Genomic DNA, 26,380 nt, shown 5'->3' on the forward strand with positions numbered 1-26,380 from the left:
TTCTTCACTTCGCTTAATAATAAATCAATTAATCTTAATTATTTTATATTTCAAGCAACTTTTGAACATAATTCATTTTTAAGACCTTGATGTTTTTATTTCTCCTGAGCACTAATACTAGTAATATTTTTTGTAGGATTTTTTCCTTAAGTTCAAATTTAGTTAATAAAGCCATTTTCGTTTTCACTTTAAATTATTCACTTCTTGAAACATACAAAAACTTTTTTTAAAGAAAGTGGAAACACCTCTGTACATATTTACTTTAATTTTGTAAAACTGATATTTTTCTCATTCATTTAAGAACATATATAGCTTTAGGTTTTTATTGAAAAATGCAATACCATAAAATAGAATCTTTTTGACACTTAAGCAACCTTTCTCTTACAATCCTATTAAACTGTCTTTTATTGGTCTTCTGTGTTTTTAAATGTACAAATGGGCCCATCAATTTAAATACTTTATTCTGCCACAAAGCCGGACATATATTGCAATTTGTGTCTTTAATTAATCTAATCCTCTTACAAAAACTTTGACAATTGCCGTGATTTTATTTGATTTTACTCCTCACTCGTACTTTCTGTATTTTACTAGGCAACTTTCAGCAACTCATAACTCAACGAATTTAACGATGTGAGTCCTTGGCATAACTCATAATTCGCTTATGCATGGCCCCAAACTTTAAGCTAAACCACTTTCAACGACATCGCAAAATGCCAGCAGCCATAACAATGGCCGAAAAAAAGCAGGGGAAATGCCAAGGAAAGCCCCGAAATCAGCTGTCACAGTGGAATAATAAAAATAATTTATTTGCATTTTATTTGCACAGCCCGGAGTCTGGGTCTGACTGGGCTTCTAGGGTCTTCTAGGACGAAAGACCAAAGACCAAGGACCAAGGACAACAAGTTGCTGACACACAAACGGCAGAAAAAAAGAGGAAATTATTCGGATTTGACAGATGAGCGAAGGTAAGTGGAGCACGGCATTCGCAGCGGCTTTAAATTGAGCAGAAATTGTTTGTCACTGTTTGTTGGCCCTTTTGGGCCTTCTCGCATTTTATTTTTATTTTATTTCCTCTATTTCTGTTGCACTAGTTTTGGCCCAGTTTCTGGCTTTTTGGCGGCATGACTGTGTGGTGCGGGGAGGGGGAGAGGGAGGGGTGGCAAGGTCACGGGGAAAAGCGGGGCAACAGTTGCACTTGAGTGCCATTTGTCGAAAGAGCTGCCCGGCAATTTGCATAATTACAAACGCACATGTAAACGAAACGCGGTTTCCGCCTGTCCGCAATTTGCACTGCAACGCTTTTCCGCACTCGCGTTTCTTCGGTTTCCCTATGCACTTGAGGTCCCCGTTTTCAAAGGACTGTCCGCTCGGCTTTTCCAGTTTCTATCCCGACTTATCCGCTTTGCCGCCCGTGGCCGCAGAACGCTTCTTACCAACTAAGTGCAATTTCAGTTTTGTTCCAGCTTAAGAACGAAGCTCGATATGACGAACGGCGGCTCCCGAGTACAGTGAACTTCGGCCATGCACGAATTGCAAAGACGAAGTCGCCAGTTTTCGGTTGTTGAATACTTCTCGGGGCGACTGCGCCGAGAGAAAGCCCTGGCAACATGTTGCCAAGGGAGAGAAAGTTCGCGGGGGAAAGTTTGAGAGCAAGGATGAACCGCTGCAGGACTTTTGTGGTAGGTTAGGGACTCCAGAAAAGGGTCTCGGGAAAACGAACCGCAAATTGTCCTAGGGCCAAAATTATTCAAGCCGCTGAACTAGATTTTATTTAACATTACATTTTTACTCATACAGTTCTTAATTTAAGAAATAAAGTTCCCTGAATATATATGTTTTGAGATCCGTTTGCTACTCAGCTAAAAACAGTCGTCTATACATTGTAACATCATTATCTTGAGGATGTTCTCCGCAACTCGTTTTTCTTTTCATTTAAAATTAATGATAAAATTCATTTGTATTACTTTTGCTTCCAGTAAACTATTTTTTTTTCGATTTCTTTTTAATTCATGGTTTTGTTAGTTGTTGTCTTTTATTTATTTATTATATTTTATTTCAGAGTTCATATAAATGTCTATTTAATTTGCTCTTGACAGATGGTTAAATTTCGTATGGTTGAATTACAAATTGAAGATTAATTGTTCTGAACGAAAACAAACAAATCAATTAAAATTGATTTTGATATCTTGTTGTTTTGTTTTTATTCAAATGTAGTAAATTTAAATGTTATTTTAATTTTCTAATGTTTTATGCTTTATGTACATTCATTACTCATATTTAAAAATGCAATTACAAATCTCAAATAAATACTGACGTTCCATTAAATCTTATTTTTTTCTTTAAATTGTTCCCTTTTATTTTAACATTTGATAATGAAATTAATTTATTACTTTTTGTCTGTCGTAGCCCTCCCTGCTTTTGGTTTTATTTGTGTTTTGGGGTCAGTCGAAGTTTGTTGTTTATGGGCATAAACACACACGAAGCTGGGTTCACGAAATTTTGTTTTGGACCATAATCGTTGGGATTCGGTTTTGGCCAAGTTTTTTGCCAATCCAATCCTGGCTAACTTTCCCAGAGAGAAACTGTTCCGATACCATTCGTTCCGCTCTCATTTCCCGAGTCTTTTCTCTCTCAATTTCCTGGCGAAAACCTCTCTTTTGGCAACATGTTGAATTGCTGCACTCTGAAGTGCATTCGTTTTTATTACTAAAGTGAATCAACAGTTGGGCCTGACTAGTGCAGACAGAAAGATCTATAAGCCCTCGGTTTTGTAACATTTTTACATGCCATTCATATTCCTGAGATCCATTTATTTTTCTAGAATTTATATATGAATAGCAGCCATACTTTTTAGGCCCCTCTGAATTTTTTGAGCAATCAACAAAAGTGACTCCCGTTTTCCTCCAGCTAAATTTTCTGAGTAGTTTATGGCCCACCCTTCGCTGTTTCAACATTTTTGACCCCCGAACCCCTGTTCAGAAAACCTTAACCCCCCTTTTGAATATGTCGTGGCACATAAAAAATATTTGCAAACTGAATGTGGCAAGTTTGCCAAAAAATGGAAAAGTGACTGCCACAAAGGTTGTGCCAACACCTCAGCACGCAAATACTCACACACACAGGGATATACAAAAGTTGTTAAAAAGTCCAAATAAATAAATTTTCTCTTTCACCGAAAGAGATAGGTATAGAGCGAGTGAGCGAGAGGCCGGAAGTGGAGGCGCCTCACAAATGTTTGACATAAATTTATGCGTTTTGTGTGTTGCCCACGAAAACTCCTCAACTTTGCTTGTAGATCAGGTTAGGTGGTATATTTTTATTTGGGGGAGGGGTTTTAAAAGTTAACTGGAGGGGGTGTGCTAAGGGCGGGGGGTCAGGCAGTCACGGTTGAGGCTGGCAAACTAAAGTGTGCTCCGAAATTGAGTTGTCATAAAAGCATTTGAGAGGAGTCGCATTGAAGACCTGAGGTGGTCACAGTGGAAAATCCTAAGAAAACTTATTTAATTTAAGGAAATAATTCACTTAAGTAAAAATTAAAAGTAATACATTTTTAACGAATGGTTATTATCATTTTACGTTTGGGAAACGTGTCACTTAATTTTAAAAGTAATAATTTATGATAAGATATTGCTATATATTATATTTCTATTTAAGTTCATAAAGCTTTCAATTCTTTCAGAAATATAAACATACCATAACAAATCTTTGCTAAATATAAGTATGTGTTTTATACATTTAAAATTATAAACTTTAAAATATTTTAATTTATTTATATTTATATTTATCTCTCTTACTATCCAGTGTAGCTGGCAGTAACTTCCTTGTAAGCACATTATTATTTGCATGCCAATGCCAAACATTTGACATCTTCCCTGAAAAAGGGGCTACGTGAACTCGAACCACTCCTCACTTGTCTACAACTTTGGACTTAGCCCCAGCCAACCACTCAATACTTTCACTACACAACCCCAATTCAGAGTGTAAACTTTTTTCGATTTAAATAAAAAGCCAGCAATGCGACAACACTTTGAACTTTGATAGAGGTCTATAAAAAAAGTATAAAAATACACAAAAATATGTCAACACTTTTAGAACCATTTTCCGCGAAAGTCAAAGGTAGCAAAAGGCTTTTTAGTAGCGTATATTTTTGTTTAACTTTTTTATGATTACGGTTTTATAAACCAAATAAGCTATTGTTAGATTGTTCTATCCAGCGACATAAATTTACAAATTTGATGGATTCACCTTTGCTTTGGATGTAAAATTTTTTAAAGTATAATTTGTATTAAAGGGAACTTGAAATGGGTTCTAGAACATTGAAATTATTTTTTTAAATGCTTTTATCTTGATTTTAAAGTTTATTCGATAGCCTGAGTCATAGGCAGAATCAAATTTAACTGGTTAATTTCCTCCTTAAAATGCATTATTTTCAATGAATTTTCCAGGCCATTTTCCTCATGCCTGGGTAAGAGTTAGCCTCAATCTTCGGTTGTTTTTTTTTACACATCCCTGCAGAAATTGTTGCAGGAAAAGCAGCTGCCGAACCGGCGGCGGTTTAAACAATTTTAATTAATTTACATGACAGCAGCTGCTTGGCATGTGATGCACGTAAGATGCGTGGGCGCATTTTCCAGCTTTTCCTGAAAAGTGGGCGTGGCGGCGGGGGAAATTAAGCGACGGGGAAACTGATGAGAGGTGCAGACGGAATTAAAATTGTAGCGAAATACTTCTGGTTGCAGCTGCAGAAGCAACTACAGTTAATCAAATGTGAAATGACATGAACACAACACACTGGGAAATGGGGACGGCAAAGGGGGGTGTGGCACATAAATCAGGGCAGACACGCCCACTTTCACCCCAGCTACCAATTCGCACTTAATTGCTTAAACAAAAGCGACGCCTTTTCCTTTTTCCACCGCACTATTGAGCAATTATGCAGTCGGAGAAACAGTGCCTCCGAAAAGTGGGCACACAGAAAAAAAGAAGGCGGATATGTAAACTAATGGTAACGCCTGCATAGCACCTTTAAAAATGCAAGACTTTTTTAAATATATAAAGCAAACTCAATTCAAATAATTGATACATTTTTTACCCTAATTTTTATATTAATGTATAAAAACGATCTAGAACCGAAAGCAACATTTTTAATATATTTATTTTTCATTTTATTGTTTAAATATTTTGAATAAAATATATTTTTCACTGCGAATACTTGGGGGTACTCATCAATATACACCCACATATTCTCTCTCTGCATACCAAATTAACCAAACTTTTTAGGCAAGATGGGGAAATGAACGGAAAGCCAAACGAAACGTGGCGAATGCGTTAATATATTCAAGCAGGCCTCATCATCAGCGTCGTCAACGTTTTGTGTTAGCCATATAATTTATGCGCGTTTTAATTTCATTTGGTGCCTAACAAGTGCCACGCCCTCCTCGGGAGCTCTCAGACGGTGAAAGGCTTTGGAAATAGGGTAATGAAACCGGAGAACGGGGAGAATATGTTATTTTGACACCTTCAAGGTTGCGCCCTCCTCAGACAACTTCCGTCGATTCTCTTGGGTTCGAAAATTCGGGGGGCTCAAAGGTAAATGTCAAGGAATCAAGGTACGAATAGAAAGGACTAATCAACCTGGGGAATTGAACAAAGTTGGAAATAGAGACACTCTTCCAAAGCCATATTTTAACAGGAAACTTCGTTTGCGAAGAATCCTAATGTTATTAAACTATTGCTGTATTTTTGTATGTTTTTCTTGTAATATGTTTGTTAAGCTTCACTGCACTATATAACATCTTCTTTTCACTCCATTATTATTTTCCAAAAAAGCTTGAATTCGGGTATCATTACCGAAACCTGTCTTAACAGTCTGCGATAAGAAATCAAAATGTGGGGATAAATATAAATATAATAATAAGGCAAAGAAAAACAAAACATAAAGCAATCCATTCATAAATTCAAAGACTTATCTATCGTAAGTCCCACTGAAGCGGAATTTCATGTTATCATTCTCACAATCGTTCAATTTTAGCGGCGATAAGATTTCTGATAAGATTACTGCAAACTCCTATCTTTTTAAGAAGTGTTCTTCAGGTTACAGCTGTCTGTATTTTTATTTATAGGCGATTGTGGGCGATTCAGTAGGGCAATTTTTAAAGATCTCTCTTTTAGTCTGGAAAAAGAGACAGTGAAGCCATGTTGCGTTTCGGAATACTCTGCTGCCTTTTCGTTTTACATTTTCCAGCTGTGCAAAATAAAGGCGAGGTGTGTACACTCCAATCAATTTGCAATAATATTGCAGACGTAAAGTCAGAGGTTGCAGCCGTGCGGTAAAAACATTAAAATAATATCCGGTATAAATTACCATTAAAAGCAAATTGCAGGGAAATTTTGGAAGACTTGGACCGAAAATTCGACCAGTTGGAGCTGAAAAAATACCCAGAGAGCTGCGCTGAGTCAACGGAGACTAAGCTGCTGATCCGTTTGCCCGGGTACAGTGAGGCCCCTTTTTTGGTGACCTGCGATCAGAATAACTACGGTGGAGGTTGGACTGTATTGATGCGACGAACCGATGGAAGCGAGGAGTTTTACCGCGACTGGAAGGACTACAAGAAGGGATTTGGCCAGTTGGACAACGAATTCTTCCTGGGGCTAGAGAAGTTTCATGCGCTGACCTATTCCGCGACCCAAGAATTGATGGTTGTCCTGGAGGACTACGACGGAAATGTACGCTATCAGCACTACGAAAGCTTCATGATCGGCCCAGAGTCCAACAACTTCACCCTAGAAACGATGGGTTCTAATGATGGTGACGCAGGAGACTCGTTCGTCCGTCATGTGGGCATGCAGTTTAGTACTAAGGATCGCGATAACGACATAGACAAAAATAAGAGTTGTGCTGTATTTTTTAGAGGTGCTTGGTGGTACTATCGTTGCCATTTGAGGTAACTATTTCTTAATTTCGAAACTCAAACCAAGCTTTATTGGAATTTAATTATTTTTTGTTTTTCAGTGCCTTGACTGGTGTGTATGGCGATAGTTCCTATGGACAAGGCGTGTTTTGGCATTCGTGGCGTGGATATTATTACTCTTACAAACGAGCCGTAATGATGATTAGGCCGACGGCTTATTCTTCAAAGTAAACTTATTGAACTTATTTTGTGTGTCATGCTGAAAAATAAAAAAATTAATTTCCACATAGTCAATGGACATTTAGGTCATACAATTATCTGCATTATAAAAATAAACATTTTACAATAGGTACAATTGCATTGCGTTTCATTAACTATTTACAAAATGACAAAGCTTTTAAAAACAAATTCATTTTGTTAAGGTACAAAATGACATAAATAATGTTTTATATTTATATTTTTACTTCATAAGTTGTACGATCTTCGATAATAAAATACGAAGTACAAAATGCACGAAATAATTACACTTCAAAACGAGAGTAGGGTATTCCCCCATCGCTCCTTGTGTCGAATATCACCTCCATTTGTTATCCTTAACACCAAATCCTTTTTGCATATTGTTTTGTTATTCTTGCTCCCCCGCTTTCATTATTTAACACATTTCAAAATTCACAATTCAAAACGTGTTAATTAGCAGGCGGCGAAAAGGGGCGGAAGTTGGGGGTGGGAAATTCTTTCTCTCCGCAAATGTGTTAATAACTGGGGGAAAGGGGCCACGCCCTCCCCACGCGACTTTCATTTCCGCGCCGCCTTCTTGAGTTTTGGATGTCAATAAAATTAGCATTCGCATTGGCCTTTGTTTCTGTTTTTGTTTTTGTTTTGCTGTCGCACAAATTAAACTGTTTCGAGGGCGTGGCCACATTACGCAACTAAATATTCATGCGAAGGAAATTCCAGAGGCCTCGTTTCCCGACTTTTCCTTTCCGGCCCTGCCTCAATTGACGCCTCGAGCGAAAGGAAAACTCTTTTCCCCCCCGGGGAGCAGACATAACTATCAAATTACCCAAGGATATGTGTTTTCGGGGTAAGTCATAAAAGCACCAATTCCTGACGGGTAGTGTAGTTTTGGCATCTGACGGAGCCAAGTTTTAAATATTTTATTGTAATCAAGACGCGGAATTTCTCCTCAAGCGAACTTGGGGCAGAATTGGCGCAGATACAAATTAAATTTGCTTGAAAATGTTTAAAACACTTTTTAAAAAAGGTATACAAACGGTAGAAAACCATATTATTGTTAAAAATTACTTTGCATGATATGTAACATTTTAAGTGGATTATTGATTATACAAATATTACCTCGAATATAAGAAAAGAATATGAACTAAAAATTTATTTAAATTTAATAAGCTACTGTCTTCCTAGATTCCTATCTCATTTATGAAAGTCGAAAAGCGAATTCTGCTTACTCCGCCCTTCCCTTAAGACCCCTTTATGGCAAACTTCCCCCACCTTTTCCCTTTCCCATTTCGCATTTTCATTGTAAAAGTGCAGCATGAAAAAAGGAAAATGCCTTAACGAACATGCCTTTTGTTCTCTTGGGCTGATTTACAGCCGCAAGTTTAGCCCGCTCCTTAACCCTTGTGCGGCCCCCGTGGCCCCCGCCCCCCCTCCTTGCCACGCTGTTGGGCAGTTAACATTTGCTTGATGCACTTCTTAACACTTTGTTGCCGTTAATTATGCAACAGCCCTCGTCTGCTGATGTTTTTCCTCCTGCTCGGGTTTTTCCTCCGGCCTTTCCTGACTTTCCTGCCATCTGCAGGCTGGCAAACAGGCAAAACTAAATGGAAACTGTCAAATGAACCGCAATTGTAATTGTGTTCGCAGAGTTTGCTCTTCGGGTTGTTTTGCCTAAAAACTCTCACTCGGCTACGAAATGATGTGTGCCATGGCGAAAACTTTCACCTTTCACCTGTTAATGACGTGGCACACGACACGTAGAGATGCACTAAAAAATACATGATTCTATCACCTTCCTGGTGATTTTTCATATCATTTGGAAAGGAGGCCATCTGAGCTTTTATAGTTCAAAATAGAACATTACTTAAATAACAAGACCATACCTTATTAGTTTAATAAAATAAAGAAATATTGTGATTTTTGTAGGAATATAGCAATAGTACCAACAAATGTTATCTGCTCCTAAATTAGACCACTTAAATTCTTATTAATCGAACATATTTTTAAAAGTGTAGAGATAGAGACGACAAATGCAACAAACTGCCAGCCACCAAATCTGCAGCCAAATCCTTAGCCAAATCCTCAGCCAACTGCTTTTCGTCGTGTGCTGCTGTTTGTTTTTGGGCGAAACTTTCTCGAAAAAATTCGGCGAACAACTAAACTTTAATTAAAAGTGGAAAATGTATTATTAAAACCAGAAATAAAGAGGAGAGCAAATGGATCACTAAAGTGGGCGGGGAACGGCGAGGATGGGAATACTCTAGGTATGGGAATTTGGCATAGGGGAATATGATGAAAGTGTAATTGGTTAAATTCGGAATATGGAGTCTTCAAATTGACTTGAAATGTGAATAGTTTTTAATTGGAAAGAACTCTTGAATGTCGACTTTTTCAATTTAATATATTGTGATATTTTATAAAGACATAGCAATTACAATTTTATAGTAATAAGAAATGATTTTAAACAGTTAAGTAAATTTGCTTAGTTTATTACGGGAGAGAAATCACTTATTCTTTTTTTAAGTGGTGTTCAATATAGTGTGCTTTAAGTTTAAGTAACATTTAAAGTGACATACCTCTCAAGCTGGGCCCTAAAGTGTTTTCCATTCGGTGAGGAGACATACGCCTTTGTGGACCCCTTGCACCAGCACACGATGCAGTTGCAATGTGCATTTATTCAACTGTAAATCAATAAATTTTAATTAAAATTGCAGCCATACGCAGTGACCCAACGACCCAATCAGCCAAGCCAATTGTCCTGTCCTCTCTTTCTGTTACCCTCGCCCCGTCTCTTTCCACCGCCCTTTTCCGGATGTATCTGCCTCACTCGCTGATAAATGAAACATCAAAATTTTGGATCGGCTGCTTTTAACTAAAATTTTCGCAGCCCGAAAGCGATGGCCAAAAGCTCATAATCTGAATTTCCGTTGCCGCTAAGCGTCGTTCAGCATATAATTTGACATTTGACAAGGTCAAACCCCTCTTTCCACGCCCCCAACCCCCTTTTTGGCGCCCATCCCTTGATAATTTCGTTATGCATTTCGATTTCGGCAATTGCCAAATTGTGATTTTCGATTTGTAGATGGCGAATTTCGATTTGGAATTCGTGATTTGTGTGTTTGGCGTTTCGCTCGTTCGGCCCGAAACAATATTACGCATACGACATGCTGGCTCTGACAGCCGCCCACTTTCTACCCCTTTTTCAATCCCGCCAGCGATGAAACCACCACCAGCAACATTCCCATTTCCTTTCCAACATTTTTGAGATTAATCTGCGTCAAATGAAACATTATTGTATGTGGTTTCATTGGAACGTTTTAGGGTATATGCTGTTTTTGCCCAATGGGGCTTATAAGTATTCCCTGATAAATGTGTTATTGAACCAAAAATAACTAAGATATTGAAGTTCAAGTGGTTCTGCTAAGCTTTTATATAAATGTAAATATAATCTTGAGGAAATTTCCAAATTAAGTGGCATATTTACTTTAATATCCATTGATAGAGACACGGGTGTCATATGATCGAGACTCGACTATAGCCCTTCTTCCTGCTTTGAAATACTATTTTGCATTTTGCCGTTTGAATTGTTTCTTGACCATGTTGTTTTAGTTGTTTTCTTGTCATTTCTGATTTTCGGTTTTTATGTTTCTCGGTTTCCGCATAATTTATCGCCAAATTATTGAGCTAATGAAGTGAGCTTTTCGTGCCGTTCGCTTTTTGCCATTCCAGTTTTGCCTTTGGAGATTATTTCGAATTTATTCAGGAATGAAATGCATGTGAACAACCAGATCCCATCCCCTACTTGCCCATAAATCTAGCCACGAATAGCGTTATAACGTATACGTATGTACATATATCGAAACACCCTTGTGTCGGCAACAAATCATCTAAATGCGAGGAGGTTGCTTGAGGTGTTTCGATTGAGATTTGAGTGGCGATTAAGAGTGAGGTCGGGAAATGTAAATGGGTCCTTGATTGAGGGAACTTGAGCTGAGGACGGTGGAGTGGGGGTCCTTAAGACTTGAGGTGTAGCCCGAAAAGGAAGTGTACAAGTAGCTAGTTTTGAAGATGTTGGGAGCAATTGTATCTATAATTTTAAATGGAAAAAGTAAATTATATTCTTAAGAAAATAATAATAATAAAAGATCGTTTTTTTAATTATAAAAAAATAACTTTAAATAACTTTAAGCTCCCATCTCGCTTACAAAAACTGTTCGAAAAGGCATTGCTGCTCATAGCCAGGCAAACTTTTCCGCAAGCCGCACACACACTCACTTGGCAAAATTTCAGTGACGAATTGTAATACAAATGAGCCAAAACAGGAGGGACCCAACCCCCGCTTACACCGCCCATGGTTTTCCCTGTTTCCCGGCACGTCGTTTAGTGCAACAACTTAATTTGCATATCAGCGCCGCCAAATTGCAAGCGGCATGCAATGAAAATGGAAAATTGTTTTGCAGGCTGTGGAAAACTCATGCGCATGCAAAGGCGAACACACTTCATCAATTTGCCAATAAACTTGTGAGTACTTGGCGCAATAGTTGCCAACATTTCAATCAGGCCAAACACTCCGCTCGGCTCAGCAAGGGCTCCGATTTTCCCCACTGCCATTTCCCAAGAATTTTCCCGCCCCATTCCACCCACACACTACTTGTGCGAACTTTTTGAGTCAGCGCAAAAATTTTATGCACATGGCATAAAATCGAAATCAAAGTTGTTGCTGATTTGGCGCAAAATTAACAGGCAAAGCAGGCGCTTAGCTGTCAGCTCCTCAGAATTTCCCCCTATTTTCCCACCATCCATTTTCCGATACGCCTCAACAGGACCTTCGTCCCTTTCACTGGGGCAATTAAAGCGAGGAACCACTGGTCTTGAGGAGGCCTTCAGTCGCGCGTCTTGTCTCAAATTAAATTTGCATTTCAAATTCCCATTTTGTTGACATCCGGGAAACGAATGGCAGTTTCCCGTGGCGGGGAGTTTCGCAAATCAAAGCGTTTAGTTTAGACAAATCCAAGGGAGGGGAAATATCAGGTCAGAAAAAAATAAAAACACGGGACTTGAATGAGCAGGTGCTTGCCTGCATATAAATCAAAATAATTTCGTCTGGTGGCTGTAATTTCACAAGGGGAAAAGTGGGCACAGAAATATGTGCACTGTGAACAAAAAATTTGAATCTTCAAGTTTAATTTCAAATATATTTTTTCGTAAGATTTCTTTATTTTTTTTAATCGATTTTTTAAATGCTTAAAATAAATCTTGACTAAGAGATTATATTTTTATAATTTTATTTTCACTTAATAATAATAGTTTTTTTTGTATTGCAAGAAAAGGTGTTTATTACCATCGTAAATTAAGTTTATTTATAAACGTTTGCTTACGTTATAAGTGTTTATAATTTTAAAATAAACACTTTCGAGTTCTTCTTCTAATGATTTGAGCGCAAGATAAAATTATATCTATACTTACTTTACTCATTGTTTAGAAGAAATATATATTATGTTATTTGTATGTGGTTCGCTGAGGGGCTCTTCGAAAGTCGGCGAGTGAATGGATAATCAGTTGGAGCCAACATTCGGCATTCGCAGTTGTGGGTTCGCAAAATGTTTAAGATTGGAACCTTTATTTTTTTTGGCTTTCTCGCCTGCATCGAGTGTGTAAGGGTTAATTCGAATTCATTTCATTCAAATCGTGCTGCCAGTCTCTTGGAGAATACAAATTTAAATTTAAAGCTTACGTTCCTGGAGAACAAGCAAAAGGAAATTCTGAAAAAGCTGGAGAAAAAAGGCGAAACTTGTCTATTGACAGATGCCCCCCATCAGTGCTCAGCATTTTGTCTCGCAGCACTCAAACCATTTATCGATAACATCGTCAACCTCACTCATGAAATGCGTATTCAATCAGATATCCTGAAAGAAACCCAGGCATCTATAAGAAACAATCAAAACGAAGTCCTTAATTTTCCAAAAATATTACTACAGGGCAATAAGGAAATGAAACTTAAGGGAATGACAGGTGATGAGAATCCGGTTATACCGTCAGGATTTCGGAAAATTGGAACGAGATATTTCCATTTCTCCGAGGATTCGGCAAATTGGACTAATGCCCGAATTGGCTGTCAAGAAAAAGGAGGCCATTTAGCGGACTTCCAAAATCAGGAGGAGAGTATTGCTTTCCAATTGATGCTGCTTTCTCCACACTGGCTGGGTACTAAAGCCCTGGATGGAAATTGTGTGTATATCCACGGCCAATCTACTTATCCTAGTACTTGTTCCTACAAAATACCCTACATTTGTCAATGGGACAATAAGTTAAATTAAAACTCCGTCATATATATTTTAATATCTGTTGCCGAATGTTTTTCAATAAAATTGGTGTACAATTTGCGATTATTTATAATTTTAAATATAATTTAAATATGTAAAAATTAAATCCGGAGAACAGAATGTGGTCAAATTTCAATAAAATATATGAGAATGAAAATGGTTTCATTGCGCACAAGCAGCTCGTTTTTAATTTCTAATTATATATAGCGGTTTGCTTATACTTATACTGTATACTTCCTCAGAGAAAACACTTTCCATCTTATGGCCCATACGTATAGAAGTGGCTTTCATTTGGCCAACAGTTTTTGGAGAAACATATGGAAAATGTGTTTATGAGTGTACCACTAAGGGGTCTTGGAAATTCGACGATTAAATAAAAAATCTGTTCAGTGGCAACCTTTGCCATTCCCAGATCTACGCCAAAAAAATGGTTGAAGTAAAATTCTTAGTGCAATAAATATACAAAAATAAAAGCATCGCCTAATTTTATTTGCAGTGTAAAAAAGTCCATCAAACCAGGGGCAAATCATGAAAAGGACAAATGAAGTGAAATTTAAATGATTGCATACTCGGAGGCGTTTGTTGAACCACTTATTTTCACCTAATTGCACACTCGAGTGGACAGACGATGCTTTTTCCACTTGGCTGGCTGGCCAAAAACTGGGGGCGGGGAAAACCCCTTGGCGTGGCCAAGAGTTGGTCACTTTGTGTTACGCAACAAAGTCACAAAAATATTTGCCAAACATTTTCCGATTTTTCGGAGACCCCTTCTCCTTCGGAAATGTTTAACCAATATTTGGGACATGGGCAAGCATTTATGAAATTTGTGAGCATTTGCTGTGTTTGCTGCAATAAAGAAAAAGCTATTATAAAGCGGCACCAGAAAGTGAAAGCCGGAAATTGTCACGAGTGTCAAAAGGGCCGGGAGAAATGAAGATGCGTGGGTTTTCCGGGGGTTAAGGGGATTGCAAACCGCAGGCAGCTCATTAAAGGCACAAGTTTTCACTCTCTTCATCTTTCGCTTCATTTTTGTTTCTTTCGGTTAATTTTTGCGCCCGGCGAACGAAACAAATTTCATGCAAATGGAAATGGAAAATGCAAATTAACAAGTTCCTTAATGGCCTTGTGGGCGGAAGGGGTGGTGCACTCCAAGGGCTGTGAAACTGCGGGCAGATTTCAATTAAAAGTTGACAAGAATGCAAGCACCAGTGCCTCTGAAACTGTTGTGCAAGGGCTTCCACATAAATTTACAAATATTTATAGGTTTCAAGGCAATCTTTAATACTTTATAAAATAAATGTAAGCATATAAATTCAGGTTTGTAATATTGTAAGCAAAACTAAGCACCCAAATGTAGGATCAATTACAAACAATATTGCTTAACCATTTTACAATAAATATGATGACAACTAAAAATGATTATAAATATTGAACTATAAAGGAACGTGAAACTTTTACTCATATCATCATAGGCGCACTTGTTCGTGTCTATAAATTTAAAACAAAATGTGTTGAGCAATTTTGGGAGCTAAAGCCTTAAACTTATTACAGTACAACTCTTCACTGAAAGCTACCGTGTCATCCCTTACCTTTCGTAGCTTTTTGCCTTCCCGGCTTCAGTTTTACAACTCTATCAATCATAAACTCACAGCCCATGCCTGCAAACTGTAGCTCAATAAAATGTTCTCGAAAATGTTCAGAAAACCGCTCGGCCCACCCTCCAGAAACACTTTCCAGATACGAGTATTGCCATGACATGTCGACAAAAGCAATGATTCCTTTTGGGTAACCCATTTCTGCACCGCCCCGATATTTCAACTTCCCCGATTTTCCCGCCAACTCTTGTTACGTTACGCGTTTTCCCAGCCGCGTTGCATGTCATGACATGAGCAGGAAATGCGTTTTCTGACGCCGCCGCTGAAGATGCCTCGTAAAGGCGGTGGTGGAAACTGATAAAAAATACTGGTCAAAACAGAGGTTATTTTAAATTTTGCTATTTAAAATAAACAACTTTTTTTGATTTGTGAACAAAAAAGTTAAAATATTATTATTTATTTTAAATAATTTCCCAAGATGTTGATATACTACTACTACTACCACTACTACTACTACTACTACTACTACTGCCTACTTTTAGGCATATTTTATGTGATTTCAAAACACTGGGGAGTTCTGTAATACTCTCTGTACTCTAAATAAATGTTCTATGTTGATAAGACTGAGTACAATTTTTTTGTTTAACGTCATATTTAAATTAAGTTTAAATTTAGTATGGTTTTATAAAAAAAAATCAAGTACCACTAATATAATTAAGTACTATTTTATTTTAATGCCGAACATTTTTAAACAATTTTCTAACTATAAAAATAAGTTGTTTAAGAATCCTGCACATTTCCGAAATTGAAAATTTTCTTTCAGTGCACTTTCACGGGTGCGGAATTTCGGATAGCTGCTGTTCTTGGTTTCTCGGTTAGGTTTACGGTTACGGTTTTTTGGCTATGCCGTGTGCCTGGTTCCGTTTCTTGTGCACCAAGCGCAGCGCCATAAATATTTAAATTGTGCGACGCCGCCGCCACCGCTAAAAACCACCAGCCCCACCAGAACCACCATTCCCATTCCCAATCCCCTTTTTCGCCACCCCTTTTGCCACGCCCCCCACGCCTGCCTGTCTTGCATGTTGCTTGCCGGCTTATTTTTTGACAGTTATCGATTCGAAGGCGCTGCCTCAGTTTCAGCTACAGATTCAGATTCAGATTGAGCTCCCGATTCCAAACCGCAATTTTCTGATTCTGATTCTTGACTCTCGGAGACGGAGACATTTTATCTTGCCAGGACCCAGGACTCGCTTGCAATTCATTTCCTAAAATATGCATAAGGAGCAGCCGGAGTAGAGTTAAAAAGTACATGAGGAAAATTTAAGATGGAACAGCGAGACATTTAATGCTCTCTGTAGCTATTCAATTTAAAAAAATTTTTAATTTTAAATTATAAAAAAAGAAATTGCTTTTTTGAAAATAAGGACAGTTGCTTGCAAAAGAAGGTGTTTAAAGGTATGCAACAATAAATTTAAAATCATAAATCATTGCTATTTATACGCTGCATACTTTAAGATACTTTTATCTGTGATTTTAAAACTCCAAAGTACCATAAAAATTGGTTGACAATATTTGTTAAGAATATAAAAAAAGGGTGCAGGAAAGTGTGCAAAAATCTATGTGGAGACTGAATGTATTGCCGATTCATGGAAAGACATTGCTTTTATTCACAGGCACTTTTGGCATTGATTTAAAATAAATACAAATTCCTAAAATATCTTAATAACCTTTTGGTAGAGTATAACTAAAAGGAGTGGCATCATTTCATTGGATTCGCGCTGTCAAGCGGCCAGCCACGCCCCTCCGGCAGTCCCGCGCCCACGAAATCCAGTCGATATGTTGCGAGTTATGCGGCACTCATTTCCTTCTTTGCGGCAGTTTGAAAACTTTGCCCGAAACTCGTTTGCCACTTTGTGCATGTTTAACTTTTTAGGCCCACAAGCCCTTAACCCTTAACCCCTAGTCTCCAACCCCATGATTAACCCCTGCAACCCCCTGAACTTTGATCAGAGTGACAAACGAAACCAGTGTGCAAAATGCAGCACGAACCACTCAATTAACAAAAGCAAAAAAACACCGCAGTCCTGGTTATGAAATCAAAAATTCCGCATTTGTTTGCTCAAGTGATTGAGATTCAAAAAGACTCGAGAGACTTTTTGATTGACCTGCAGAAATTATCATGTTTTTGCCATGCCAAGCATTTAATATTTACCCACGTCGCCCCTCGAGGCAAAATCGTGTCTGCAAACTTTGCATAATAGACGTGCAAATGTTTGCAAAATATTTACAAGCCAATGAAAATATGTTAAGAATTATTTCAAATTTTTCTGGGGCTAAGAACTGGATAAATATTTGAATTAACTGGCTGGACAATATTTTCTTAAGCTTAAGTCTATGTTGATTAGAGTTTAAGAATTTTATGAAATTTAACCAGGGATAAATATTTTTACTTAAGTTTACTATAACTATTTTTCATATTTCAATAAGCTGTCGCTAGATACTTACGCAATTATATGAAAATAAAAGAAAAAAAACCCAAAAACCTATGAATCATTGGGTAGTCCTAATAATGTCAGATATAAAGAAAGTTTTTAAATTCCTTAAAGTCAATGACTCATGAGTCATCATAATAAACGTCTAAAATCTCCTGCTGACATGGGCCTTAAAATTATTTAAAAGCTTTTTCTGATAAGAGCTTAATATAATAAACCAAATTTAAGTTATTGCTATCGATAGCTGTAAAAGTATCGATACATTCCGTGGTTAAAGTAAATAATAGGGCCAACTGCGTGTGACTAATTTTTGTGGAGCTTTTTATGGGGGCCGATATTGAAGTGTTTGATTAGTTAGTCTGTCCCGTGAACTACGCGTTCAGTTACCAGCGATAAGTCGACACATTAGGAGGTGCTCCCCAGAGGAAGTGATATTTCTGGCAAGTTAAATTAATCCACAATGCCACCACCACCCCACGATCACTGCGGAGGGCCACCCCCACATCGCCGCGGGCCCGTGATTAAGGTCCAGATCGCACCTCCATGGCCACGTCGTCACCACCGCCCACCACCCCAAGTGGTGGTGGTGCAGCAGCAGCCACCCCCACCACCACCGCCAGTTATGGTGGTGCAACAGGCGCCGCCACCGCCCTACTACCAGTACCCACCACCCCCACCACCCTCCGGGAGCAGCCACTACCACAACCCACAATATTGAGAAAGAACTTTGATCTGACAAATCTGCTATGATGAATTTATTTAAGTTAGCCTTACTTGACAACCATATATTTTTAATAAAATATATTATTTAAACAAGAGACGATTTTCATTAAAAGATATGTTATAAGCTTCTGAAGTGGTTTTCATACCTTACAAAACATTTTAATATATTTTTGTTTCTGTCAAAACAGTACAAAATGTATTCTACTTTAATTTATATATATATATAGTTTCCTTTGTATTGCCAGCCAGAAAAACTATTTTTGCTCTATTATCACAACACTAATTTTATTTAGAGGGCTACCATATGCATTTAATTTTCATAGTGTGATACCAATTTTTTGTATTTGCATTTTCCACTTTTTCCGCAATTCTTTCCTATCTTGGAGATAAGAAGTTAACCACCGATAAGCCATAATCAGCTAATAGAGTAAACAAAATGCGAGGAGCAAAAGCAAAACCCGCTCACCTGTTAATGCACAACTGTCCGTTCGTCGTTATCACCCCTGGTCGGATGACTAAGCCACCTTATCTTGGCCTCTAACCACTGGAATAATTCCCCACAAACCCTGATTGATAGAGCCCCCAAATGTTCCAGTTCGGTTCGATTGTGAGAGCTGTTTTGTTACGGGGTCTTCAGTGCTCAACGCGTTGCTGGGTGGTGAGGTTGGGTCGGTTGGTTGATTATTTTGAGTGGCTAATCAACTATGCGGTACTATGAGGATCCATGCGGCTATCCTGCTCGCCATCACCATGGTCGTCCAAATATCGAGATTGATGTGGTTCCCGGTTGGGGTGGCGCATATTATCCGCCGCCGCCTCCGCCTCGGCCCACCGAGGTCGTATACATGACCCCGGCGGCCACCTATGTGCCGGGACCCCAGATGATAGTCCCGCAGCCCTACGGCGGCGTTACCGTGACCCAAAATGGATATTATCCGCAGCAGGCCTACGAGTATCAGTACCAGCAGTATCAGCAGCCCTACAACAACACCCCCTATCAGCAGTGGTGAAGGAGATGTTCAACTGGAAAATAGACCATCACTACAATGTTCCAAGTTTCCTTCAAGTTCACTAGCAAATAAAATATATTGTCGATAAAGTGTAACCGAAAGATAACAGAAAAACAACACACATATCTATTTGTCTTAATCTTAAGTTCTTGAAATGACAACAAAAATGGTGCAATAGTATAGATAATGGGTTCCATTGATATGAAAGACAATACACCAATACGGTTAAAAGCTATTAACAACAACGAAGGAAGTTGGCAAAAAGAGGTGACGGAATTTATTGTGCTCTAACAAACTTATAGAATGTAATATAATTTCACATTTATTGGACCAATTTCATACCATTGTAACTATAGTACAGTTATGCTAATTACTAAAGTGAAATAAATATAATCTCCTGTTTTAAATCAGAAGACACATATTTTTAATGTTCTTATTTTGTATATATAAATTGGGTTGTGTTTTTTATAAAGCGAGTTGCAGTGATGATTGTTTATTGAAAATTTAGAAATTGCAGTACCTACATAAGCGTAAGTATTTAGAAAAAAATAAACAATTTTGATTAAGTGCTAAAAATCCATTTTTTGGGATCCCTTCCTGTGCTCTATATTTCCCAAAATAAATTAAAAAAGTAAAGAGTATTTTATTTGTATGAATCATTAATATTAATAGATTGTATTCTCCCGAAGTCGCAATATTTGTCCTTCCCCTTAAAAAAAATATGATTCACCTTGAACTCGCCTTATGAAATTCAGACGAAAAAACAAAGTAAATTAGACTACTCATTGGAATTTTGTTTTTATCAATTTATGTTTATCAATAAATTTTTTATCGTGGAAGACATTAATGCCACCTGACAAGATAATAAACTAAGCTTCTGTGCGGGAACGTACATAACCAAATTAGAAAAAGTTCCCCAGAATTGGCGATAAAAAATGCCATAAATAGTTAAGCAGGTGAAGAAGTAAATTCAGTTCAACAACAGAGGCAAAGGCAGCACAACTTCACCACTGAGGATCATATCTGGATAGTTTTTGGATACATAATGCCCTACTACGAGGAGGAACGTCGCCATCACCACCATCATCATCATGGAGGAAGGCCAATTGTGGAGGTGGACATTGTGCCGCCGAGGATCCCGCGGCCGGTGATCGAGATCGGAGTGGGTGGGCGCTATCCACCGCCGCCCCCCAGGGTGGAGGTCATCACCCCAGCCAACGTCTACCAGCCCCCACCGCGCCCCATCATCGAGGTCGATGTGGTGCCCCCAAGTCGTCCCTTCATCGAGTTCAACATCGGGGGTCGGCGTCCTCCGCCCAGGGAGGAGGTCATCATCGTCCAGCAGCCCCCACCGCCCAGGTGGTAGGCGTGGTCCTATTTTGGGACCTCTGAACATAGTGAACAATCAAAAATAATACTTAAAATTTCCATCGTATTCCGTTAACAAATAATGTATTTTAACCTTAATAAAAACAAATAAATATTATAATAACAAATATTGTCTTGCACTAGTTCTCACTTTAAAAATGCCCTTCTTATATAACACCTTTGTACAATAAATTACAAAATAATAAATAAAATATTGTTCACGTTCTCATGTTGGCTTGTTGTTTACTTTAAGAAAATCCCATCCTGTTTTTATAACAAATATTTTTTGTATGTCAATAAATATTTAAAACTACAAAGTGAATATAGGCAGTCACTTTATTATTATTCCTCATATTATATAAAGGATAATTAATTTGAATAAAATTAAGAGACATAAATCTAGATCACATTCTTTTTTAATTTCTCACAATCCTTTTCTCTTGAGAGGCAAATGTAATTTTAAACCCGCTTGAAATATTTCCTTAAATAACTTAAATGCACTTTGCCTTAATTGAAATCTACATGATTGGTTTTCAATGCCGGTTCTTGCCGTGACACATTTTCATATGGTGAATAAATTCGCATATACGCCTGCATTTATTCGCAATGTTAATGGTATGAATATGAAAATTTAACTGCTGGCGAATGCCATAAACAATGGTCAGGCTTTTTGACCCCCTTTCTCTCTCTATTATCTGTACACATGATTGTTTTCGCATATTTTTTGTATTTTGCTTTGGCTGCTATCTGACTTGGCCGAAATGATTGATGTCCTTTTGGCCATAGTCAGCTTATCAATTAGTGTACAACTAGTCTTGCATGTACATAAATATATCTAAAACTTTAATAAAACGAACACTCTGATATGAAATTTGTTTAGGCTGTTGTTTGTCCTTGCAGTGCGGAGCTTTAAAGATTATCTTGAATTTGGCTCTCGACGTAATAAACATTTTGAATTTCAAAACAAGACTTTTTTAAATATTTAAATATTTTTTTTTTTAGGAAGTGAAATACACATTCGATTTAATGACACTTTGTAATTTAACACTTAATCACATTTTGTCTATATTAAAAATAAATACAAATTGACTTGTATTTATTTAGATCAGAGCATTAATTTTAAGTTTTTATATTATAATATGTTAAGTGCAAAAATTTAAATGGACTTAAAGGTAGGTAACAGAACGATTTTAATATTTGTATATTTGGGGCAACCCCATGGAAAGAGGACTCAAATGAGTCACTCAACAGCAAAGATATAAACCATGCAGCAGAACAAATGAATCACAACCACTTGATCGATCTGTGTAGAGATAACAAAATCAGAGTACCTTGCGATAAGCAATCAAACTAATTACATATAAATAGTGTAAATAAAGGTAGAGAAGGAATTCAAAGGCAGTTTCAGCTGAACAGCTAACGAAGGACGCTGCCAGAAATCAAGGAACCATGTCTGATTTTCACATCAACCTCCAGTGCGAGTGCTACCATCGCAGGGGAGTTCTTTCTGCTCTGCGGGGACGTCCTTGCCGTCGATGCCGCAGGATGATGTCCAGAAATGTGGTCGTAGTGCCCACCCAAATCGGAGTTGCCGCTGCAACCACCACTGTTGTTCCTGTCGTGGTTTCCACCTACTGAAATGTAAATAAAATAAAGAGATCATATTTTAAAAATGCAACCCAAGACTATTATTATAAATGAATTTCCAGATTTGCAGCTTGAAAAATAGAATTTGTAAGTAATAACTACCATCTTATTAAATACAAATTGAGACTTTTATCCATATACTACTTGAGAAATAAATGGGCGGCATTAAACATAATTGTTTTTGATATTTTATATTTATCTACTGGGGTTTTATGAAAACATGACAAATATATATACGGCGATGGGAAAACATTGTTTTGCGTTCTAACATTTTTTTTATATTTTTACTTTTCTTAGGGAAATAAAGGACATTTTTAAAATTTTAAATGTTGCAAAGTGCAACAAACGATGCTGCTATCCAAGTTAAATAAATAATAAATAAGAGATTACAGATATGTTTAAAAATAAATGAATATGTGCTTGGATTGTGGAAACTTTTATTTACATGAATGGGCACTTTAAACGCGTTGTTTTCGTACATACAAGGCAATTAATTTAGTTTTCATCGTATTATAAAAAATGTCTTTTTTTTAGGTGTTTCTTATCCTGAGTCAATATTCCTTCCTTAAACTCGGTAACTGTTATCTTTTCTAGCATTTCATTATTATTATTTTTTATTTGGTTGATTATTTAGTAAAAAGGAATTTTATTTTTGTATTTAATAGACAATCATAGATAACGAATAATTCAATAAAAAGATATATAATGAGTCATAATTATGACACCCCAGTTCTAAAGGCTTTATACTGTTTAATTAACCACACAAGCAGAAAGAACCACGAATTTGATCCATCAATGTACCGATAAGAAAATCCTCTGTTCTCCTTATCGCAATCGAACTGTGTGTATATAAATGGAATAAAAATGTGGTAGAAGGCAAATTAAAACGCAGTCGAGCAGAAAGACCCAAGGAACAGAATCAAAACAAAATCAGGAAACATGTCTGATGTTAATATAAGTCTCCAGTGCGCGGAATGCTACCATCGTCGAGGAGTCCTTTACTACGCAAATCCTTTGGCCTGGGGACGTCCTTGCCGCCGATGCCGCAGAACGATGTCCAGAAATGTTGTGGTAGTGCCAACTCAGATGGGAGTTCCTGTAGCTACCAATAACACCGCCAACATAACCACCACAACCACTTTTGTACCAGTCACTGTGTCCACCTACTGAATCGGAACGATCTCAAGAAGTTCAGGTCCTAAGAAGTTCAATAAAAACCAATTATAAAGCAAATATTTCATCGTTTTACATTTTAAATTAAGAATTTTATAAGTACGATAAGTATGTCTTAAATTTGAGCTTTATATTGTGGGTTGAAGTCATTATTAAGGCTCATTTGAAGTATGGGATATTTCTTTTTAAAGAGGGTCATATTCTTAACCCATTTTCATGTTCGAATTTTCCATATTTCCAATGGCTTTCAGAAGGGGAACCCAAAACTGCACTTCCAAATTCCATAACTTGAGTTTTTGAACACCAATTTTGAAGTGGGATACCTCTATTAGTGTGTGGTTGAATTCTCTAATATCCTGCATTCAGATTTTTCTTTTTAAAGAGGGTCATATTTTTAACCCATTTTCATGTTCGAATTTTTCGTATTTCCAATGGCTTTTCCAATGTGAACCCAAAACTGCACTACCAAATTCCATAACTTGAGTTTTTGAACACCGATTTTGAAGTGGGATACCTCTACGAGTTTGTTGTTGAATTCTCTAATATTCTGCATTCAAATTTTTCTTTTTAAAAAGGGTCCCATTTTTAATCCATTTTCATGTTCGATTTTTCCGTATTTCCAATGGCTTTCCCAATGGGAACCCAAAACTGCACTTCCAAATTCCATAACTTGAGTTTTTGAACACCGATTTTGTAGTGGGACACCTCTATGAGTTTGTGGTTAAATTCTCTAATATTCTGCATTCAAATTTTTCTTTCAAAACAGGGTCATATTTTTAACCCATTTTCATGTTCGTATTTTCCATATTTCCAATGGCTTTCCCAATGGGAACCCAAAACTGCACTTCCAAATTCCATAACTTGAGTTTTTGGACACCGATTTTGTAGTGGGACACCTCTATGAGTTTGTGGTTGAATTCTCTAATATTCTGCATTCAAATTTTTCTTTTTAAAGAGGGTCATATTTTTAACCCATTTTCATGTTCGAGTTTTCCGTATTTCCAATGGCTTTCCCAATGGGAACCCAAAACTGCACTACCAAATTCCATAACTTGAGTTTTTGGACACCGATTTTGTAGTGGGATACCTGTATGAGTTTGTGGTTGAATTCTCTAATATTCTGCATTCAAATTTTTCTTTTTAAAAAGGGTCCCATTTTTAACCCATTTTCATGTTCGATTTTTCCGTATTTCCAATGGCTTTCCCAATGGGAACCCTAAACTGCACTTCCAAATTCCATAACTTGAGTTTTTGGACACCGATTTTGTAGTGGGACACCTCTATGAGTTTGTGGTTGAATTCTCTAATATTCTGCATTCAAATTTTTTTTCAAAACAGGGTCATATTTTTAACCCATTTTCATGTTCGAATTTTCCATATTTCCAATGGCTTTCCCAATGGGAACCCAAAACTGCACTACCAAATTTCCTAACTAGAGTTTTTGGATACCGATTTTGAAGTGGAATACCTCTATGAGTTTGTGGTTGAATTCTTTAATATTCTGCATTCAAATTTTTCTTTTTAAAAAGGGTCCCATTTTCATGTTCGATTTTTCCGTATTTCCAATGGCTTTCCCAATGGGAACCCAAAACTGCACTTCCAAATTCCATAACTTGAGTTTTTGGACACCGATTTTGTAGTGGGACACCTCTATGAGTTTGTGGTTGAATTCTCTAATATTCTGCATTCCAATTTTTCTTTCAAAACAGGGTCATATTTTTAACCCATTTTCATGTTCGAATTTTCCATATTTCCAATGGCTTTCCCAATGGGAACCCAAAACTGCACTACCAAATTCCATAACTTGAGTTTTTGGACACCGATTTTGAAGTGGAATACCTCTATGAGTTTGTGGTTGAATTCTCTAAAGTTCTGCACTCAAATTTTTCGCTCTAAAGATTGTCATATTTTTAAGCCACTTTCATGTTCGATTTTTTTTATATTTCCAATGGCTTTCAGAAGGTGAACCCAAAACTGCACTTCCAGATTCCATAACTTGAGTATTTGGACTCCGAATTTGAAGTGGGATACCTCTATGAGTTCGTGGTTTAATTGTCTTATACTCTTCATTTAATTATTCTTTTAAAAGAGGGTCAATATTTTAGCCTACTTATTCCCGTTTTTCGTAGAGCTTGACATTAAAACACCATTAATGCCGCAAAAGTGTGAAGAATTTTTTATTGTACATTTGTGTTAATTTTTAAATATTTACCGTCGTGTCAGAACTTGATTAAGCCGGACCATTCAATATTGTTATTATATTTTTACGGATCTTATTCAAAGGTAATACTTCTGATATCTTATCAGAATTCTAAGAGATCAATATACACTGGTCGGCATATGTATTTTGACAAAACAAAAGTTAAGTATACTCATAACTTGAATTTACTTCTTGTAAACTATAGGCATCAATGGAAAGGTAATTTCAATGCCGTTTGAATGATACAATACATTTCTTTACCCATTCAGTATTTATTGAAAAGGACGAATTTGTGTAAATCAACTTTTAAATTTTTTTTAAAAACTTTTTTCCCCGACTTGAAAACTTAAATTTTTTGATGCAAAAAGTTTCTTCAAACAAAAATAATAGTAACTGCAAAAAGAATTTTTCAAAAATCATTTTGCTTATATTTTTTATGATTTTTTGAAAATGCTTAGAAACATGCATTTTAGCCATATTTTTCTCTTTTTCATACAAATTTTTTCCGACAGTGTCACCTTTAAAAAATCATAAAAAATGTAAGCAAAATGATTTTTGAAAAATTCTTTTTGCAGTTACTATTATTTTTGTTTGAAGAAACTTTTTGCATCAAAAAATTTAAGTTTTCAAGTCGAGGAAAAAAGTTTTTAAAAAAAATTTAAAAGTTGATTTACACAAATTCGTCCTTTTCAATAAATACT

General features: G+C 37.0%; 6 protein-coding genes across 10 annotated transcripts in view; 5 read left to right on the top strand and 1 right to left on the bottom strand.

The window, feature by feature from the left end:
* The window catches only part of LOC119548336 (hemicentin-2), a 105,001-nt gene extending 103,579 nt beyond the window's left edge, over nucleotides 1–1,422 (bottom strand). For all 4 annotated transcript variants that reach the window (XM_037855539.1, XM_037855538.1, XM_037855541.1 and 1 more), the window contains exon 1: nucleotides 1,251–1,422. The gene's annotated coding sequence lies outside the window, so the exon portion shown is untranslated. The remainder of the gene's footprint in view (nucleotides 1–1,250) is intronic.
* Nucleotides 866–7,224, top strand: LOC119548338 (ryncolin-1-like). 2 transcript variants are annotated; one of them, XM_037855543.1, is made up of 4 exons: nucleotides 866–965; nucleotides 6,123–6,329; nucleotides 6,384–6,944; nucleotides 7,013–7,224. In XM_037855543.1, the coding sequence occupies exons 2-4, from the start codon at nucleotides 6,196–6,198 to the stop codon at nucleotides 7,140–7,142; spliced, it is 825 nt and encodes a 274-aa protein (XP_037711471.1). In that variant the 5' UTR covers nucleotides 866–965; nucleotides 6,123–6,195; the 3' UTR covers nucleotides 7,143–7,224. The 2 variants fall into 2 exon arrangements, with proteins under 2 accessions (XP_037711471.1, XP_037711472.1); XM_037855544.1 differs by lacking the exon at nucleotides 866–965 and having other exon boundaries at nucleotides 6,210–6,264; nucleotides 6,374–6,944.
* A 10,704-nt stretch (nucleotides 7,225–17,928) lies between these two features.
* Nucleotides 17,929–18,373, top strand: LOC119547641 (leucine-rich repeat extensin-like protein 3). Its single transcript, XM_037854580.1, has one exon. The coding sequence runs from the start codon at nucleotides 18,019–18,021 to the stop codon at nucleotides 18,274–18,276; it is 258 nt and encodes an 85-aa protein (XP_037710508.1). The 5' UTR covers nucleotides 17,929–18,018; the 3' UTR covers nucleotides 18,277–18,373.
* Nucleotides 18,374–18,902: 529 nt separating this feature from the next.
* Nucleotides 18,903–19,708, top strand: LOC119546967. Its single transcript, XM_037853613.1, has one exon. It carries the CDS (start codon nucleotides 18,986–18,988, stop codon nucleotides 19,289–19,291), a length of 306 nt encoding a protein of 101 aa, XP_037709541.1. The 5' UTR covers nucleotides 18,903–18,985; the 3' UTR covers nucleotides 19,292–19,708.
* A 550-nt stretch (nucleotides 19,709–20,258) lies between these two features.
* LOC119546966 (proline-rich protein 4) lies at nucleotides 20,259–20,884 on the top strand. Its single transcript, XM_037853612.1, has one exon. The coding sequence runs from the start codon at nucleotides 20,337–20,339 to the stop codon at nucleotides 20,655–20,657; it is 321 nt and encodes a 106-aa protein (XP_037709540.1). The 5' UTR covers nucleotides 20,259–20,336; the 3' UTR covers nucleotides 20,658–20,884.
* A 2,318-nt stretch (nucleotides 20,885–23,202) lies between these two features.
* On the top strand, nucleotides 23,203–23,539 carry LOC119547934. The gene has a single exon (XM_037854981.1). It carries the CDS (start codon nucleotides 23,246–23,248, stop codon nucleotides 23,474–23,476), a length of 231 nt encoding a protein of 76 aa, XP_037710909.1. The 5' UTR covers nucleotides 23,203–23,245; the 3' UTR covers nucleotides 23,477–23,539.
* Nucleotides 23,540–26,380: the final 2,841 nt, after the last annotated feature.

Source organism: Drosophila subpulchrella, chromosome 2L (genome assembly GCF_014743375.2).
Source record: "Drosophila subpulchrella strain 33 F10 #4 breed RU33 chromosome 2L, RU_Dsub_v1.1 Primary Assembly, whole genome shotgun sequence".
Taxonomy (NCBI): Eukaryota; Metazoa; Arthropoda; class Insecta; order Diptera; family Drosophilidae; genus Drosophila; species Drosophila subpulchrella.